We start from the raw sequence: 13,459 nt of genomic DNA, 5'->3' as shown, positions 1-13,459 counted from the left end.
CGTCTGCGCCCCGAGGTTCGCAGCCAAACGCTCGGCCGGCTGCGATTCCGGCGACCCGCCACCTGCTCTGCGGACGCCCTGGGGCTGGCACGCCATGGTGGTGCTGGGATGCTTGAGGCCAGGCACAGGGGCAGGGGCCACCACCTCCCCGTGTGCAGCTGAAGCTCAGCGGGGTGTTTCGGGTGCTCGCCAGGTCTGCAGAGGCACGCGAGCGCAGCACAGGCCAGCTCGGTGCAAGGACGGCTTGGCTGGGAAGCTACAGGGAAGGAGAGCGCTGAAGCCCAAGGGCTCGGAGATGAACATTTTGGTGGCCCCAGAAGCCTCCAAATTCTTTTCAAAGGCAGCAAAACACAAGGATGTTTAGCAGCATCACCTGTGCAGCCTGAGCCCTCCACTTACGGCCGGATGGTCTACGGTGAAAGGGACCAGCAGGCCGGGAGCCACCTGGGCTGGATCCCACCATCCGCACGGATGATGCTCCCTGACGCGGCTCAGCCGGTGCAACCCGGTGTCTCTTCACAAGCCGAGACGCATCACGATGCTCAGCACGATTTGGGCTGGTTTTTTTGTGGGACAGAGGCTGGAGCTGGGCACCACACGGCTCCACGTTGCCTGGCGAGACCCACCGGAACTGCCCGGCCTTGGCGGTGCCGAGCTCTGCAGCTCCCAGGCAGGGTGACGGAGCTCAGCACCGTGCTGCGGGGCCCCAGCGCTTCCTCTCAGCCTGCGGAAGCAGGGTGGCAGGAGCGTGGCCCAGCGTTTCACGCTTAGGGTGGATGCTTCCTTGGCTCGCACAGACAAGCCAGCGCTGGCCAGGAGGGCCGAGCTGGGACGGCAGGCAGCGGTAACCGGGGGCCAACCGCCCGCGCCAGCCGTGGCAGGGCCCGACGGCAGGAGGGGTGCAGCCCCTGCAGGTTCCCTGCCACCACGGGGACGCGCACCCCGAGCCAGCGGCACCGGCTGCACCGGAGTTGGGGTTCTCCATCAAAAGCACCCCACGGCCAGGAGCCTCCGCAGACACCGGGGTGGGATGCAGCGGGTGCCAGGGAGGGGCCACCCAGGTGACGCTGCCCCACCGGGGCCGGGCACCGGGTAAGGGAACCTGGGCACGGCCCCACCGCACCGGCCGTGCCGCAGCAGCGGGACCAGGAGCCGGGCGTTGCCAGGGCGCCACCCCGGGAGCCCCCGCCGGGAGCCCCGGCCCCGCCGCCCCCAATCCCTCCCTCCCTCCCTCCCCCGGTACCGGCCGGCGGGGAGCGACCCGCGGCGCTCACCTCCCTGCGGGGCAGCCGGGCCTCGGTGTGCCGGAACTTGGACGCCTTGAAGCGGTTCATGGTGCCGGGGCCGCGCCGAGCCGAGCCGCGCCGAGCCGAGCCCAGCCCAGCCCCGCCGCCGGCCGCGCCACGCCCTCCCCGTGACCCCGCCCCCGGTATTTAACCCCGCCCCGCCCCGCCGGACCCGCCCCCCTGGCCCCACGCGTGTCCCGTCCCGGCGAGGGCACCGCGAGTGGGGCACAGCCTGAGGTTATTTGAGTTCACCGGTGATGTTTCACGCACCGGGGCCCTCGAAGGGCGCGGCAGGCCCGCAGCGCCGAGCCACCGACCCTGCCGCGGGGCTGCTGCCGCCCCAGGCCGGGCTGCGGGCGGGGGGGGGTTACGGGCCTGGTGTGGGGCCTGGCTCCCCCAAACCGGCCCGCGGGGCCTGGCCGTGCCTGACGGGGGTCCCGCCTGCCGCTCCTTCCTCCTTAGCGCGGAGCTGCTGCCGTCCCTCGCCCCGGGAACCGCTCGCAGGGCCCCTCCCGGTGCTTCCCCGCCACGGCGGGGCTCCTACGGTCACTACCGACGGCGCAGGCCCCCCCGCCGCCGCCGCCGCCGCCGCCCCCCCACCCCGAGCCCGAGCCCCGGCCCGACAGCGCCGCCTTACGGCAGCGGCACGGCGCATGCGCAGCACAGGGCTCCCGGTGCCGGTGCTACTGCGCAGCCGCGCTGCCTCCCGCTCCGCGCACCCCGTCGCGGGTCGCCGGTGGCGCAGGCGCAGCGCCGCGCGCGGGCCAAGATGGCGGCCGGGAGCTGCTCACGCTGGCTCGGAGCGGCCGCCGCCGTCGCCGCCGCCCGGAGCCGCGGGTCGGGAGAGGGGCGGCTGCCGCTCGTCTGGCTCGTCCGGGGGCTCAGCGTCCGGCCGCCTCCCGCCGCCGCCTCGGCCCGCGCCGCCCGCCGCCTCCTGCCGCTGTGCGCCGGGCTCTACGCCGCGGGTGAGCGGGGCCGGGCCTCAGCGGGCCGGGGCGGGGGGGCGGCCAGCCGCGGGCTGTCGTGTCGGGGCCGGGCCCCGGCCCGTTCCCCCAGCCCTGTCCCGCCTCCCGGCCCTCACCCCGGCCCCTCTGCCCTCCTCTCCCGCAGGAACGAAGCGCGCCGCCGCCGCCGCCGCCTCCTTCCACAGCAGCGCGGCGGCCCGCGCCAAGGAGGACTATTACCAGGTGCTGGGGGTGCCCCGCACCGCCACCCAGAAGGAGATCAAGAAGGCCTACTACCAGGCACGTCAGGGGGGGGACCCTCCCGGGGCGGGCGGGCGACCACCCGTAGCCAGACAGCGGAGTCGTAGCAGCCCCCAGCCTCCCGTACGGCAGAGAACAAAACCTCGGCATCCCTGCGCGTGGACCCGCTGGAGATGAACGGGAGGTAGCAGAGGGAGAGCTCAGCGCATCGGTCTGGGGATCTGTAAAGAAGCGCGGGCCGCCTGCGCTGGTGCCTTGGGTTGCTTCCCAGGCAACTTGGGATCGCAGAGAGATTCAGGAGCAGCCTCTGTAGTTCCTTACATTGGGATGATAATGGAAAAATTATGGTTTTTAGTTCTCTAAAGTAGAGATAGCGAGCGCCAGGCTTTGCCTAATGTGTTTCTGCTGGCGTGTGAGATATGCTATTACCTCTGTCTGTCTCTGATAGTTTGATTTTTGTTGTTTAGCTGGCAAAGAAGTACCACCCCGATACAAATAAGGATGACCCTAAAGCAAAGGAGAAGTTCTCTCAGCTGGCAGAAGCCTATGAGGTAACCTACAGGATTTTATCCTCAGGAAAAGGAGGAAAGATTGGAGGATGGATGGGGGGAAACATTTCTTGTGTGCAATTCTATGGTTATTTTGGGATGTCTTTTACTCCAGGCTTGAGTGCCTCTGTCCCAGCGGCGTCTCCAGGAAATTCCTTAGCCCAGATATCAGATTTAGCAGGATATGTTCTGGGCTCTTTCAGTTTGGGCTCTTTCTCAGGGTAGGCGCAGTGTCCTGATGGCATCCTTCTTTTGCCTCGAAGGTGCTAAGCGACGAGGTGAAGCGGAAGCAGTACGACGCGTACGGCACAGCTAGTTTTGATGCTGGCTCAGCAGGTGCCGGCGCTGGGCGGCAGTACTGGAGCACCGGCCCGTCCATCGATCCGGAAGAGCTTTTCAGGAAAATCTTTGGAGAGTTTTCGGGATCCCCTTTCGGCGATTTTCAGAATGTCTTTGACCAGCCGCAGGAGGTACGAAGCGCGTTTGTTTTCTGAGTCATGAAACAACTCCATCGTTGCAGAGGCATCTTTGCTGCTGTGCGTTGATTTACATGTGTCTGCTTTGATCTGTACTGCTAAAAACCACAAAATACCTTTTAACTATAAAACACGCCTTCCAGCGTTAGATTTGACTGCTTAATTGGCTTCATTTTGCAACTTAATTAATTGGCTTCACTTTGCAGGGGAGCCCATAAAATAACAGCTCAGTCTTGCTCTTTGCACTGCAGCTAAATGCTTTTTTAAGTACTGGCAGTGTTGTTTCCTGGGCTGCCTTCAGAAATGCTTGGCTGCCTTTACTAAAAATGGCCTTTTTATTACAAAAATAATTTCCTTCTGTGCAGTCATCTTTGCTGATGACTTCCCGTGGTAAGTAAGGAGTTTATTGAGGAGGAGAGCAGATGGTGTCGTTGGGGTTGAACACCTTCGCCCTCACCTGTCGCTGCATTCCCGTTAAACAGAACCTTTAGAAACATTCAGGGCTTTCCCGCTTGACTTCTATTTTTATTTCCTTCTTCTCTGTTTTTAAATCTCATTTCTGCTCCCCAGCTGCTCATCAGAGTGGTGTACTCACCGTTCCTGTAGTGTCTGCTATCCTTCGTACCTCTTTTTGTTTACGTGAGACAGATTGTTGCTTCCTCAGATGAGGCAGAACCCTTCTGAACGAGCTGTGCACCCATCCGTTTCTGTTGCCTAGATGTATTTTAAGGATTGTTTGATATTTGGCCTAAAACAATCCCAGTCTGCTTAAGACCCCGCCGCGCGTCAGCTGTAGCTCCGTGTCGCTGTTCCCTGTACAGTACATCATGGAGCTGACGTTCACCCAAGCCGCCAAAGGCGTCAACAAGGAGATTGTGGTGAACATCAACGACTCCTGCGAGCGGTGCGATGGAAAAGGACACGAACCTGGCACCAAAGTGCAGCGCTGCCACTACTGCAGTGGCACTGGCATGGTAAGTGCGTTTTAAAGACGCGAGTTCTGCTTTGCTTTTCCTTTCTGGGGCAAGTCGGTCTCTTCCGCAGTGAAAAATTGTCGCTACAGTCATCGGCTTCTCTTGGGTGAAGCTGAGTTAACGTGGGCTTGATGTTATTAGGCACTGGGAAGATTTTCTTTGTATTAAGGTGCTCTGCCCAGCTAAGAGCAGTGGCCTTCAGGGCTGGATCATCCAGCAAACCGTATTTATAGTGTAACAGCTCCGAAATCACCGGGGCATTGAATGGGATACTTTGAGGGGTGGAGGGAGGAGGAAGGTGATGATGGCCTAAGGGTAATTCTGAAATAAGAAGCTGCACGTTACTTTCAGTTAGTAATGGTCCAGCTTCCGGCTTTCCCTTTCCACGCGTGGGAGCGGGGACCAGCAGTCAGTCTGTGACCAGAACGTCTCTGCGCAGCACAGGCGTAGCTGGTCAGAGGAGCCTGCAGCCTCTTCCCACTCTTTCCTCGCGTGCTTCAGTCCGGCCGGTGGCTTTCACGGTTCAGTCCGTAGCTTGGTTTACGTAACTTTTTCCTGGGCACTGGCGATAATTCATGCGAGTGGATTGTCCTTGGACGCCTCAAAATACAGAGGTCTGTAGTTCTTGTGAAATAGCGCTGTAAGCTTTGTTCCTTAAAGCCTTGAGGTGAAGCACTGTGTTTCCCTTCCCCTCGCCACGGGCCACTTGCTCATAGCAGCGGCGGTTTTCAGTGGAAATCAGAACCTGCTGGTGATTGAATCCGATCCAGCTTCTCACGAGCAGCATCCTCTTCGGATTCCTGAGCCAGTTTTCCGCTCCACCCCTTGCTAAAGGTTACTGCTGTCTTGTCGGGTTGCGCGTGCAACTGGAGGGACTCGACTGTGCTGGGCCAGTCGCTGGCAGTGTTTTGTGGAAGTGAATAGTACCATCTCTGTGCCAAATCCTTGCACGACCTGTGTTTTCTTCACCAGGAGACGATAAATACCGGCCCTTTTGTAATGCGATCTACGTGCCGACGCTGCGGCGGTCGCGGTTCCATCATAACAACGCCGTGCGTAGTGTGTCGAGGAACGGGGCAAACCAAGCAGAAAAAGAAAGTGATGGTTCCGGTGCCAGCTGGTTAGTGGTGTCCTTGCGCGCTGCTCTCTGTTCAGTAACTGTAGTTGCTTGCCTCCAGAGCGTGGCTGGTCCCTGCCAGGTACGAATGCGACAGCAGCGTGAGAAGTTTTGCTGCAGAGAAGTTACCGTAAAACAAAGCAGGTCGATAGCTCGGCAACTGAAGGGGCTGGTAATGAGATGAACGTTCTGGCCATGGATATAAATGTTGGCTTCGCCCTCCCTGAGCTGAGGGTTTGGCTCTTGCGTGGATCCTTCTCGGGAGCTTTTGGAGAGTGAAACCCTCAAAAGGTTTTGTTGCCTTGGGTCTTTTGTTTGTCCTTGTTGAAGCTTGGGGAGAGGGCGGGAATCTTGAAAGCCAATGCCCTTCCTCACCAGAGAGGATAAAAGGAGTGGTGAGGCTGAAGATTTACTTCTTCGAGACCTCTCTGGTGAGCAGCCTGTAATTTTCCTGCAGCTTGCAGAGGCTGCCCTGTTCCTTACTCTGATGCATTTCCCAAAAGAATTCAGTAAGGGATCGAACTAACGAGCCGGCTTGGGGCACAGCCATCACCTTGGAGGTAGAAAGGTGTGCTGACACCTCCTTCCTTTGGCCACAGCTCCTGGGCTTCTGTGGAGAGTGCTGCTGATGTGTGGGTGCTGCTGTGGTGGCTGGCAGGAGGACTATAATGCAAGGTAATGTTCCCTCTTTTTTTTTTTTTTCCGATTGCAGGCGTTGAAGATGGGCAGACAGTTCGGATGCCTGTGGGGAAGAAAGAAATCTTCATTACGTTCAGGGTACGTATCGTTATATTGTCAGTTGTTCTCATTAATTAAGTTGGTAGCTCGTTCCCTTCGCAACTGTCTGGGAAGTCTGATGGGATGTGGGACAGAGGGAAGAGCGGGTGATCCTTTGAAACATGGTAACATCCTGCCGTAAGGTGATCCTCCTGCACTTTCTGAGACCGCAGAAGGTCTGCATTGTAACCAGTGGTGTAACGTTAAGTCTGCTCCTGAAGAATTGCGCTGCTGGTTCCAGGACGCAGGCCCTTGCGGCAGCGTGCACCAAAATGCAGAGCAGGTTCCTGAGGAGTCTTTGACTTGGGGATGTGAGGGAGCTGTCTGCTTGCCGTGGTGGGAGCGCTGAGGAGGGCTGTGGGAGGCTGGTGGGCGAGTCTCCTTCTGCAGATACACGCTCACGTTTTGTAGCTGGGGCCCTCTCCTGTAGATATCCTGTCATACGTGTCTCTGTCAAGGAGAAACATTTCAGTGCCTTTCTTGTGGTACGGGAGGATTTAATTATCTTCCAGCCTGTGAGGTACTTGCCTCCCTCCCCCGTTCAGGGGACCGGGCAGGGCAGTGTCTCTGTCTCCGCAGAACCATACTGACACTGGTAAATTAACAAACAGGAGTAGGGCAGGGAGCTGCTGAGACAGGAAGCAGGCGTCCTCCTGAGCCTCTGGCTAGTTACGGTTCTGTCGGGAGCTGTGTTTTTCTAAAAGACTGAACGTTAACTTAGGCTGCTTAGCCCTGCAGTTTGTGGAGGGTGAACGCTCTGACTGCAGCGTTCTGCTGTGTTTTCTTCCGAGACCTTTCAAAGCAGTTTATGGTGAGAACTTCACAGTGGTGTGCTCACTCCTCTTTGGAACTGCCTGCCTTTTAGGTTCAGAAAAGTTCTGTGTTCAGAAGAAACGGAGCGGACATCCATTCGGACCTCCTTATTTCCATAGCGCAGGCTGTTCTGGGAGGCACAGCCAGGTGTCAAGGCTTGTACGAGACTATCAATATCGCAGTAAGTGCCATCATCTGGAAGAACTTGGGCGTAAATCGCTGCGGGACGGCAGGGGCTCCTCCCGTGCCACACAGGTGGTGTGGATCTCCTGTCTGAGCCTGCCAGTATCGCGTTTCAGGCTTCTTCAGGATTGCGTGGTGGGTGGTGCGCGACCTGCTTGGTCACGCCGCCTTTCCTGTCGCTGCGTGGGGACAGGGAGAGGACGGGCTGGGTGCATTGCTGGAGAAATCCCATCCCAGGGCTACAGGCTGTGCGAGGTTCCTACTCCTTCCTTCAAAAGCTTTTCCATCGTTCCTGACTTGGCTTCTGAATGTATCCAGATGCCTGAACTTACCAGATCTCTCCCAGCCTGCTTTGAAGCTCGCTGGAGAAGTAGTTAATTGTTACAGAGGTGTAATGTAATTACTGTGTAAGTGGTTAAACCAGAGTAATAAACGTGGCCCCTCTGTGTTCACAGATTCCTCCCGGTATTCAGCCAGACCAGCGAATTCGAATGAGTGGGAAAGGCATTCCCAAGGTTAACAGTTACGGCTACGGAGACCACTACATTCACATAAAGATAAAAGTTCCGCAGTAAGTAGAGCTAGTGCAAGTTCCTGTGAAATCCTGAACTTGTTGCAAAAAACAGCGTTCAGAAAGATTTTGTGAAAATTCCTCACTGCTTTATCAAGATCATTAATTTCTCGCTCTGCTTTTAATTCTGATGCGAGGTAGACTTTTTAATAATACCATTTGGCAACCCAGCTCTAAAAATCCTAAACCCTGGAGATACGAAATGGTTCTTCACCTCTGTATTTGTCTGGCTATCAGTGATTCTGTCTGGATCCCAGTTAGATAAATTCAGCGTCCGGCCTGTAACACGTCTGTGCTCTCACACCTGCCGCGTAAAGGAGCTGAAGCCCTCGGCAGTTTCTTTTCAGACTCCCCGGCCACCCTCTGCTCCTGTGGCGAAGGAAGCTTTTCAGTGTGTATTGCTGCCCTCGGCAAGGCAGTTCATTTCCTGCGGCCTCCCCACCGCCAGATGCGTGCTCTGTCACAGCTCAGCACTTCCAAATGCTGTGGTTTTTCACTGCAGTTTGGTGAAACGCAGTGGGTCATCTCTCTTCTCTTCCACTGAGGCTTATTCTGTGCAGGTTGCCCATTTTAAGAGCACCGCAGGGATTCTCGGTGTACACCAGGTGCATTCCTCGTCTCCTTCCGGTAGCTGCCTTGTGTGTGCTGCTGGAGAAGGCTGAGGGCTGTGGATACACCTGTCCCTAAAACCAGCCGTAACCACCACCCCTGTCTTGGACCCGCAGGAGGCTGACGGATCGCCAGAGAGCCTTAATGATGAGCTACGCCGAGGACGAGACGGACGTGGACGGCACGGTGAATGGGGTCACGAACACAGCGTCAGGTGAGCGGGGGAAATTAGCGCTCCTTTCTCCTGGAGCTGGGGTGGGAGCGCAGAGCGCTTCCAGAGGGTTCCTGGGGGGGAAGGTGAGCCAGGGTCTCCTGGAGACGGCGTGTCAGCACAACCTGCTGAGCACGTTGCGTTGGAAATCGTTTTGGTGTGCTGTTGATAGGCTGCAGCACAGAGCAAGGAGGTCGCCTCTTCCCAGAGCGCTTTACTGGAATACTTACTGGGCAGATCTGTGCGTGGATGGAGACCAGGTGCTGAGATACCCCGGGGTCCTGAGGAGCTGTCGTGACTCTCGCTGTGGTGACGAATGCCTTCCGCTCCCTCCTCCTGCCTCTGCGCAGATGTAACTTGTCTCAGTGGCAGACGGAAAAACAGAGCGTGCTTCGGGCCAGTTTTCTGCCTGAGCTGATCTGTCCTCCTGACCTCGGTGAGGATGTTTCTCCTTGAAAGCTGAAGGGCAGTGCTGCTGTCAAGGCTGCTGTGCACACAGGGGAGTCTCAGACAGGAATATACGCTGGTGCCGAGCGCTGGCTCCCGGCAGTAGACAGCGTCCAGCCTGATGGAGGGAGCGAAGCCAGCGGGGAGCTTTGTAAAGCTGCTCCTTCAGCTCCAGATTAAATTCGGCAATGATGCGGCTTAACTATCAGGGGTGAGGTGTCTGGCAGCAGCAGCAGCTAAAGGCAAAGTGTATGGTAAAACAGCAAGGCAAGGCTTTGTCTTCTGCTACTGGAAAACAATTTTTTCTTTGCTCAGAGTGGCACAAGGAACTTCTTAAAGCTGGGCGGGTGTCTTTTTGTGCTTGAAACCAAAACGGGCATTTACGACTGCGTAGGCAAAGGGGAGAGTCTCTCAAAGCTGCTAAATGAGCCCGGGAACCTGAGTCCTCTCTGCTACACCTGCGAAAGCCTGAGGAGTACAGGCTGAAGCAGAGGATATTGGAAGGCAGTATCTGCCAAATACTTAGCAGAGTTATGGTTTGCGGTGCTTTCAGAACACAGAAGTGAGGGCTTTTCCACCGAGGGTAAACATTAAAGGTCAGCCTTGGGGGGAAGGGGAGAGAGCTCTCAGCAGAACACCTTCATTCCAGCTTTTTAAAGATGTTTTTGTGCCAAAGGAAAAACAAGTGCTCTCCAAACTTGTTTTTTAAAAAGCAAACCTGCCAGTTTTTACCATAATTAAGCAGCAAGGTGGATTAAAACCGTCACCAGTCGCTGGCAGTGTAGAGACAGGCTGTTGCCGAAAGCCTGCCCTTGCTCCGGGAAGCGGACGGAAGAGCGTTCTGCTGCAAGCCTCAGGATTTCACACCGTTGCATCAGTCTGAGCTGGGCAGCCAGCTGCGGGAGGAGGGGGAGGACTGCCCTGCGTGTTCTCTGTGCCAAGAAAGCTCGAGGAGGATCCAGGGGTCTTGTTACTGGCGGTTCTACTGTGGAAAAAGCAGATTAGCAAAGAGATCTCCTTTGTTTTTGCTGTGGCCGCTTCTGGAGGACAAACAGCTTCTCAGGACCTGTTTATACAGCAAAAACATACTCAGCGCTGCCAGAAAGATTCTTTATCTGGACACTTGTTCTGAAATAATTGTAGCCTTTTTGTTCTGGCTCAAGCCCATTTTCTCCTTGATATTTTGCTTGCCTGAGCATTGCATGAGGATTACCTGAGGCAGGCTCCTGGTGTGGTTTCGCACTGCTTTGCTCTAAAGGGTCACAACGCCGTCATGAAACAGGAAGATTGTTCCAGGACCACCAAATCAGCTTTTCTCTCTTTTTTCCCCTTTGTAAAGTCATGGCTGGCTGTGGTCGAGCTGACAACTTGTTTTTTTTTGTGGCGGACTCTCCCTTCCAAGTGCTTATCTTCAAAGTCTCTGGGGTCCCTGACTTGATTGTGCAGCAGAATTCCCTCACCAGTTGGAGGGCTGGGGAGAGGGGAAGGGAAGGGCGTTACCCGGGCTAACGGTTGTCTTCTCCACGTTTGGGAGCCGGTGTTTTTACTGCAAGTGGTCCAGCACTGTGGCTCGCTGCCAGGTGCAGCCCTGCACGTGAGGATGCGGGCAAAACCCGCTGCCGTGACTTGACCATTCCGCGTCTAAGCCAAGCCCCTCGCTTTGCTGGGGTGCTGGCTGCCGCTGGGAGCTGTGTCTGACTGCAGCCCTTTGCTGTTTGTGTCCAGGTGGCAGGGCCAGGCCTAGCGCTGCCGCAGGCGGGGATAGGCCTGAGGCTGAGGAGAACAAGGAGGAGGGATTCCTTTCCAAACTTAAGAAAATGTTTAGCTCCTGACACCCCATCCGAGGTAGGAGGCCTCTTGTGTTTTGTTGTCGTCTTTTCCCCCACGCTCAGCAGAATTTGCACTTCTTGAGAGGTAGAAGCAGCAAAAGCGCAGCCTTGCTTCTCGCTTAGCCTCAGGCCTTCCAGCCCCTGGTGTGAAAAGCCCTGGCTGGCCCCTGTGACCTGGAGCAACAAGCCAGGGACTCAATTACATTGCTGCTTCAGCAAAAAATGGCAAAAATGCTGGATAAGTCTTCAGGGAGGCTGCTGGCCTCCCCTGCAGCTCTGCTCCCCTGTCCATGCAGTGGCTGTACCCTGTTCAAAGCGCCCAGGGCGTTCCCGTTAGCTGGTAAAGCTGGGACTGGGCTGTTCCGCTGCCACCGCAAAGCCCGGGTTTGCCGAGAGGCCTCCGGTGCCGGTACGCTCCGGCTGGGCTCGCCTCTGCCACGGCCTTACAGCACCGGAGAGGAACCGGTGTTTGTCGTAAAGCACGGCAAGGCCCCCGTCACAGAAATGAGCAGTGTTATCACTCAGGGTGGTCTTCAGTTGGTGTTGGCGTGCTGTGAGCGAGCTGCAGGCTTGAAATCCTGTCACCACAGGCTTCAAACTTCTCTGTCCTGCGTCGCTGACAAAGCGCGACAGCAGGTCAGGGGGGAGGAGCTCTCACGGTGCTGGCTGAGCAGGCGGCCGAGGCTGCTGCGTGCCTGAGGCCCGTTCGGTCAGGAAACGCTGAACTCCTCTCTTGCTTCACCCCCAGGGAAGCGTTCTACTGGAAACTAGGAGCCAGCAGCAGCAGATCACCTTTGTGGTCGGGGGTGCGTCTTTCTGGCAGCGGGCTCTGGCGAGCGAAGGATGTCGGTCAGCAGCACAGCGAGAATCCCAGCCGGAGAGGCTGCGAACCACGGAGCCACCAACAATCGTCGTCATACAAAACCCACCCGCCATCCTAGGAAATGGTAATGAAGGAAAACGCAGACATGCGGCTCTCTCGCGAGGTTGCTGCACGGTCCCTGCTGCTGCTGGAAGCTTATTTGGTAAAAATTAAATTTGAACAATTATTTAGAATCCAAAATAGTGGAAATGTGAAATAAAAGTTGTCCTTCCAGCACGGAGCGGGGCAGTTTGCTGCTGCTCACCCAGGTGCCCTTTGAATGCTCGACGTGCTTGAACCCGGCACCGCTGATCTTTTCCCGGGAGACGTGGTGGGTCAGGGAGTTTTAACTTCCTCTTCACGACAGCCCTCCAGCTGTCCTGCACGTCTCTGAGCGGGAAGGCAGAGCCCAGCTGCCCCGGTCCCTCAGCAGCCGTGGGGTTTCTTCGTCCTGCTGATTTCCCGCACAAAGAGCAGCAAGGGGAGCTGCGCTTCGCCTCAGGTTTCCCTTCCCCCTCGCGAAATTAACTAAAGTGGCCACACAAACGCTGTCGCTTCTGAATATCACCAAGCCCTTTGCCAGGTTGGGACAAGGTCTTTTATTATCTTAGCGCAATGCCCGTAGCGGAAATGATTGGCGCAAGAGTCCTTGTTCCTACATGTGTGAGAATAGAGGTGGGTCACTCCTTCCAGGTGGCGCTGAGCTCTTGCGGTGAGCGCTGTGGTTACCGCAGCCTGCTGTTAGTTACACCGTGCAGGCACCATCAGCCCGACACTAATCGACCAGTTCGACAAGGACGTGGCGTAGTCTTGCCCTTCTTAATTTGCTGAAATAAAGTGCGTGTTGCCTCCTGATTAAACTGTCTGTAAAGTGATTCTGTATCCATGTAAATAAGATTGACTTCATAAAGATATTTAACACCTGCTGTGCCTTCCTGCCTCGTCTACTCTCCCAGCCTTCGTCACCCCCTTTCCCTCCCTGAGTAAGAGGAATTCCTTCTCTCAGCCAGGGAGTGTCTCCAGCATCTCTGGGGGCTGCGGCTGACTGGAAGCACAGGCAGAAACTGCCTCATCCCAGCAGGACCCTTAAGGCACGCGGTGGTGTGGGGGAAGGAGCTTTTTAAGTGAGTCTTAAATCTTAAGGTTTTGCGAAGGTTTCACTCAACTTACAGGGTGCAGCGATTGAAACCAGCTCTAGGAGCGTAAAGGCCGCAGCTGAGAGCTCTCTGACTCTCACGCTGCACAGCGCAGGAAGTCGCCGTGCAGTCCCCCGTTGCGGGGTGGTGCTGGCGCAGCGCTCTGTCTCGCCTGCGCCGCCTGAACCTGGTCCGTGGAGAAACTGTGTTTCCTGTTTGCTCGGGAGCCGGCGCCAGTGCTGGCTGTGGGTACCTGCAGCGGCGCGGCCGTGCTCAGCCTGGCAAGCGGTGCTGCGTGCCCAGAGCTGCCTAGGAAGGAGGGTGATCCTGGGAAAAACAACCCGCCACCGCCCCACAGCCGTGAGAACACCCAGTCACTAACTAAACACCTCCCTGAGCAAAGCGTGCAAAGGCA

The 13,459-nt window shown here is 56.9% G+C and overlaps 2 protein-coding genes across 3 annotated transcripts in view; one reads left to right on the top strand and one right to left on the bottom strand.

The window, feature by feature from the left end:
- The window catches only part of CORO7 (coronin 7), a 32,700-nt gene extending 31,320 nt beyond the window's left edge, over positions 1-1,380 (bottom strand). Inside the window, exon 1 of the mRNA XM_086759384.1 lies at positions 1,275-1,380. Within this exon, the coding sequence (XP_086615510.1) occupies positions 1,275-1,334 (60 nt within the window). The 5' untranslated portion in view covers positions 1,335-1,380. The remainder of the gene's footprint in view (positions 1-1,274) is intronic.
- Positions 1,381-2,037: 657 nt separating this feature from the next.
- DNAJA3 (DnaJ heat shock protein family (Hsp40) member A3) lies at positions 2,038-12,832 on the top strand. Of its 2 annotated transcripts, XM_086759707.1 has the most exons (12): positions 2,038-2,251; positions 2,397-2,530; positions 2,959-3,042; positions 3,303-3,509; positions 4,337-4,489; positions 5,462-5,609; positions 6,319-6,383; positions 7,249-7,377; positions 7,835-7,950; positions 8,676-8,773; positions 10,943-11,062; positions 11,795-12,832. In XM_086759707.1, exons 1-11 carry the CDS (start codon positions 2,056-2,058, stop codon positions 11,047-11,049), a joined length of 1,437 nt encoding a protein of 478 aa, XP_086615833.1. In that variant the 5' UTR covers positions 2,038-2,055; the 3' UTR covers positions 11,050-11,062; positions 11,795-12,832. The 2 variants fall into 2 exon arrangements, with proteins under 2 accessions (XP_086615833.1, XP_086615831.1); XM_086759705.1 differs by lacking the exon at positions 10,943-11,062 and having other exon boundaries at positions 2,043-2,251.
- The last annotated feature ends 627 nt before the right edge of the window (positions 12,833-13,459 follow it).

The sequence above is a fragment of the Chlamydotis macqueenii genome, chromosome 15 (assembly GCF_036417535.1).
Source record: "Chlamydotis macqueenii isolate bChlMac1 chromosome 15, bChlMac1.mat, whole genome shotgun sequence".
Lineage (NCBI taxonomy): Eukaryota > Metazoa > Chordata > Aves > Otidiformes > Otididae > Chlamydotis > Chlamydotis macqueenii.
Note: the sequence above shows the minus strand (reverse complement) of the source record. Positions and strands in the feature narration are given on the sequence as shown.

Coding starts and splice junctions, on each gene's coding strand:
- DNAJA3 (XM_086759707.1), top strand. CDS start 2,056: ATGGCGGCCGGGAGCTGCTCACGCTGGCTCGGAGCGGCCGCCGCCGTC. Junction 2,252..2,396: donor CGCCGGGCTCTACGCCGCGG/GTGAGCGGGGCC, acceptor CCTCTCCCGCAG/GAACGAAGCGCGCCGCCGCC. Junction 7,951..8,675: donor ATAAAGATAAAAGTTCCGCA/GTAAGTAGAGCT, acceptor TTGGACCCGCAG/GAGGCTGACGGATCGCCAGA.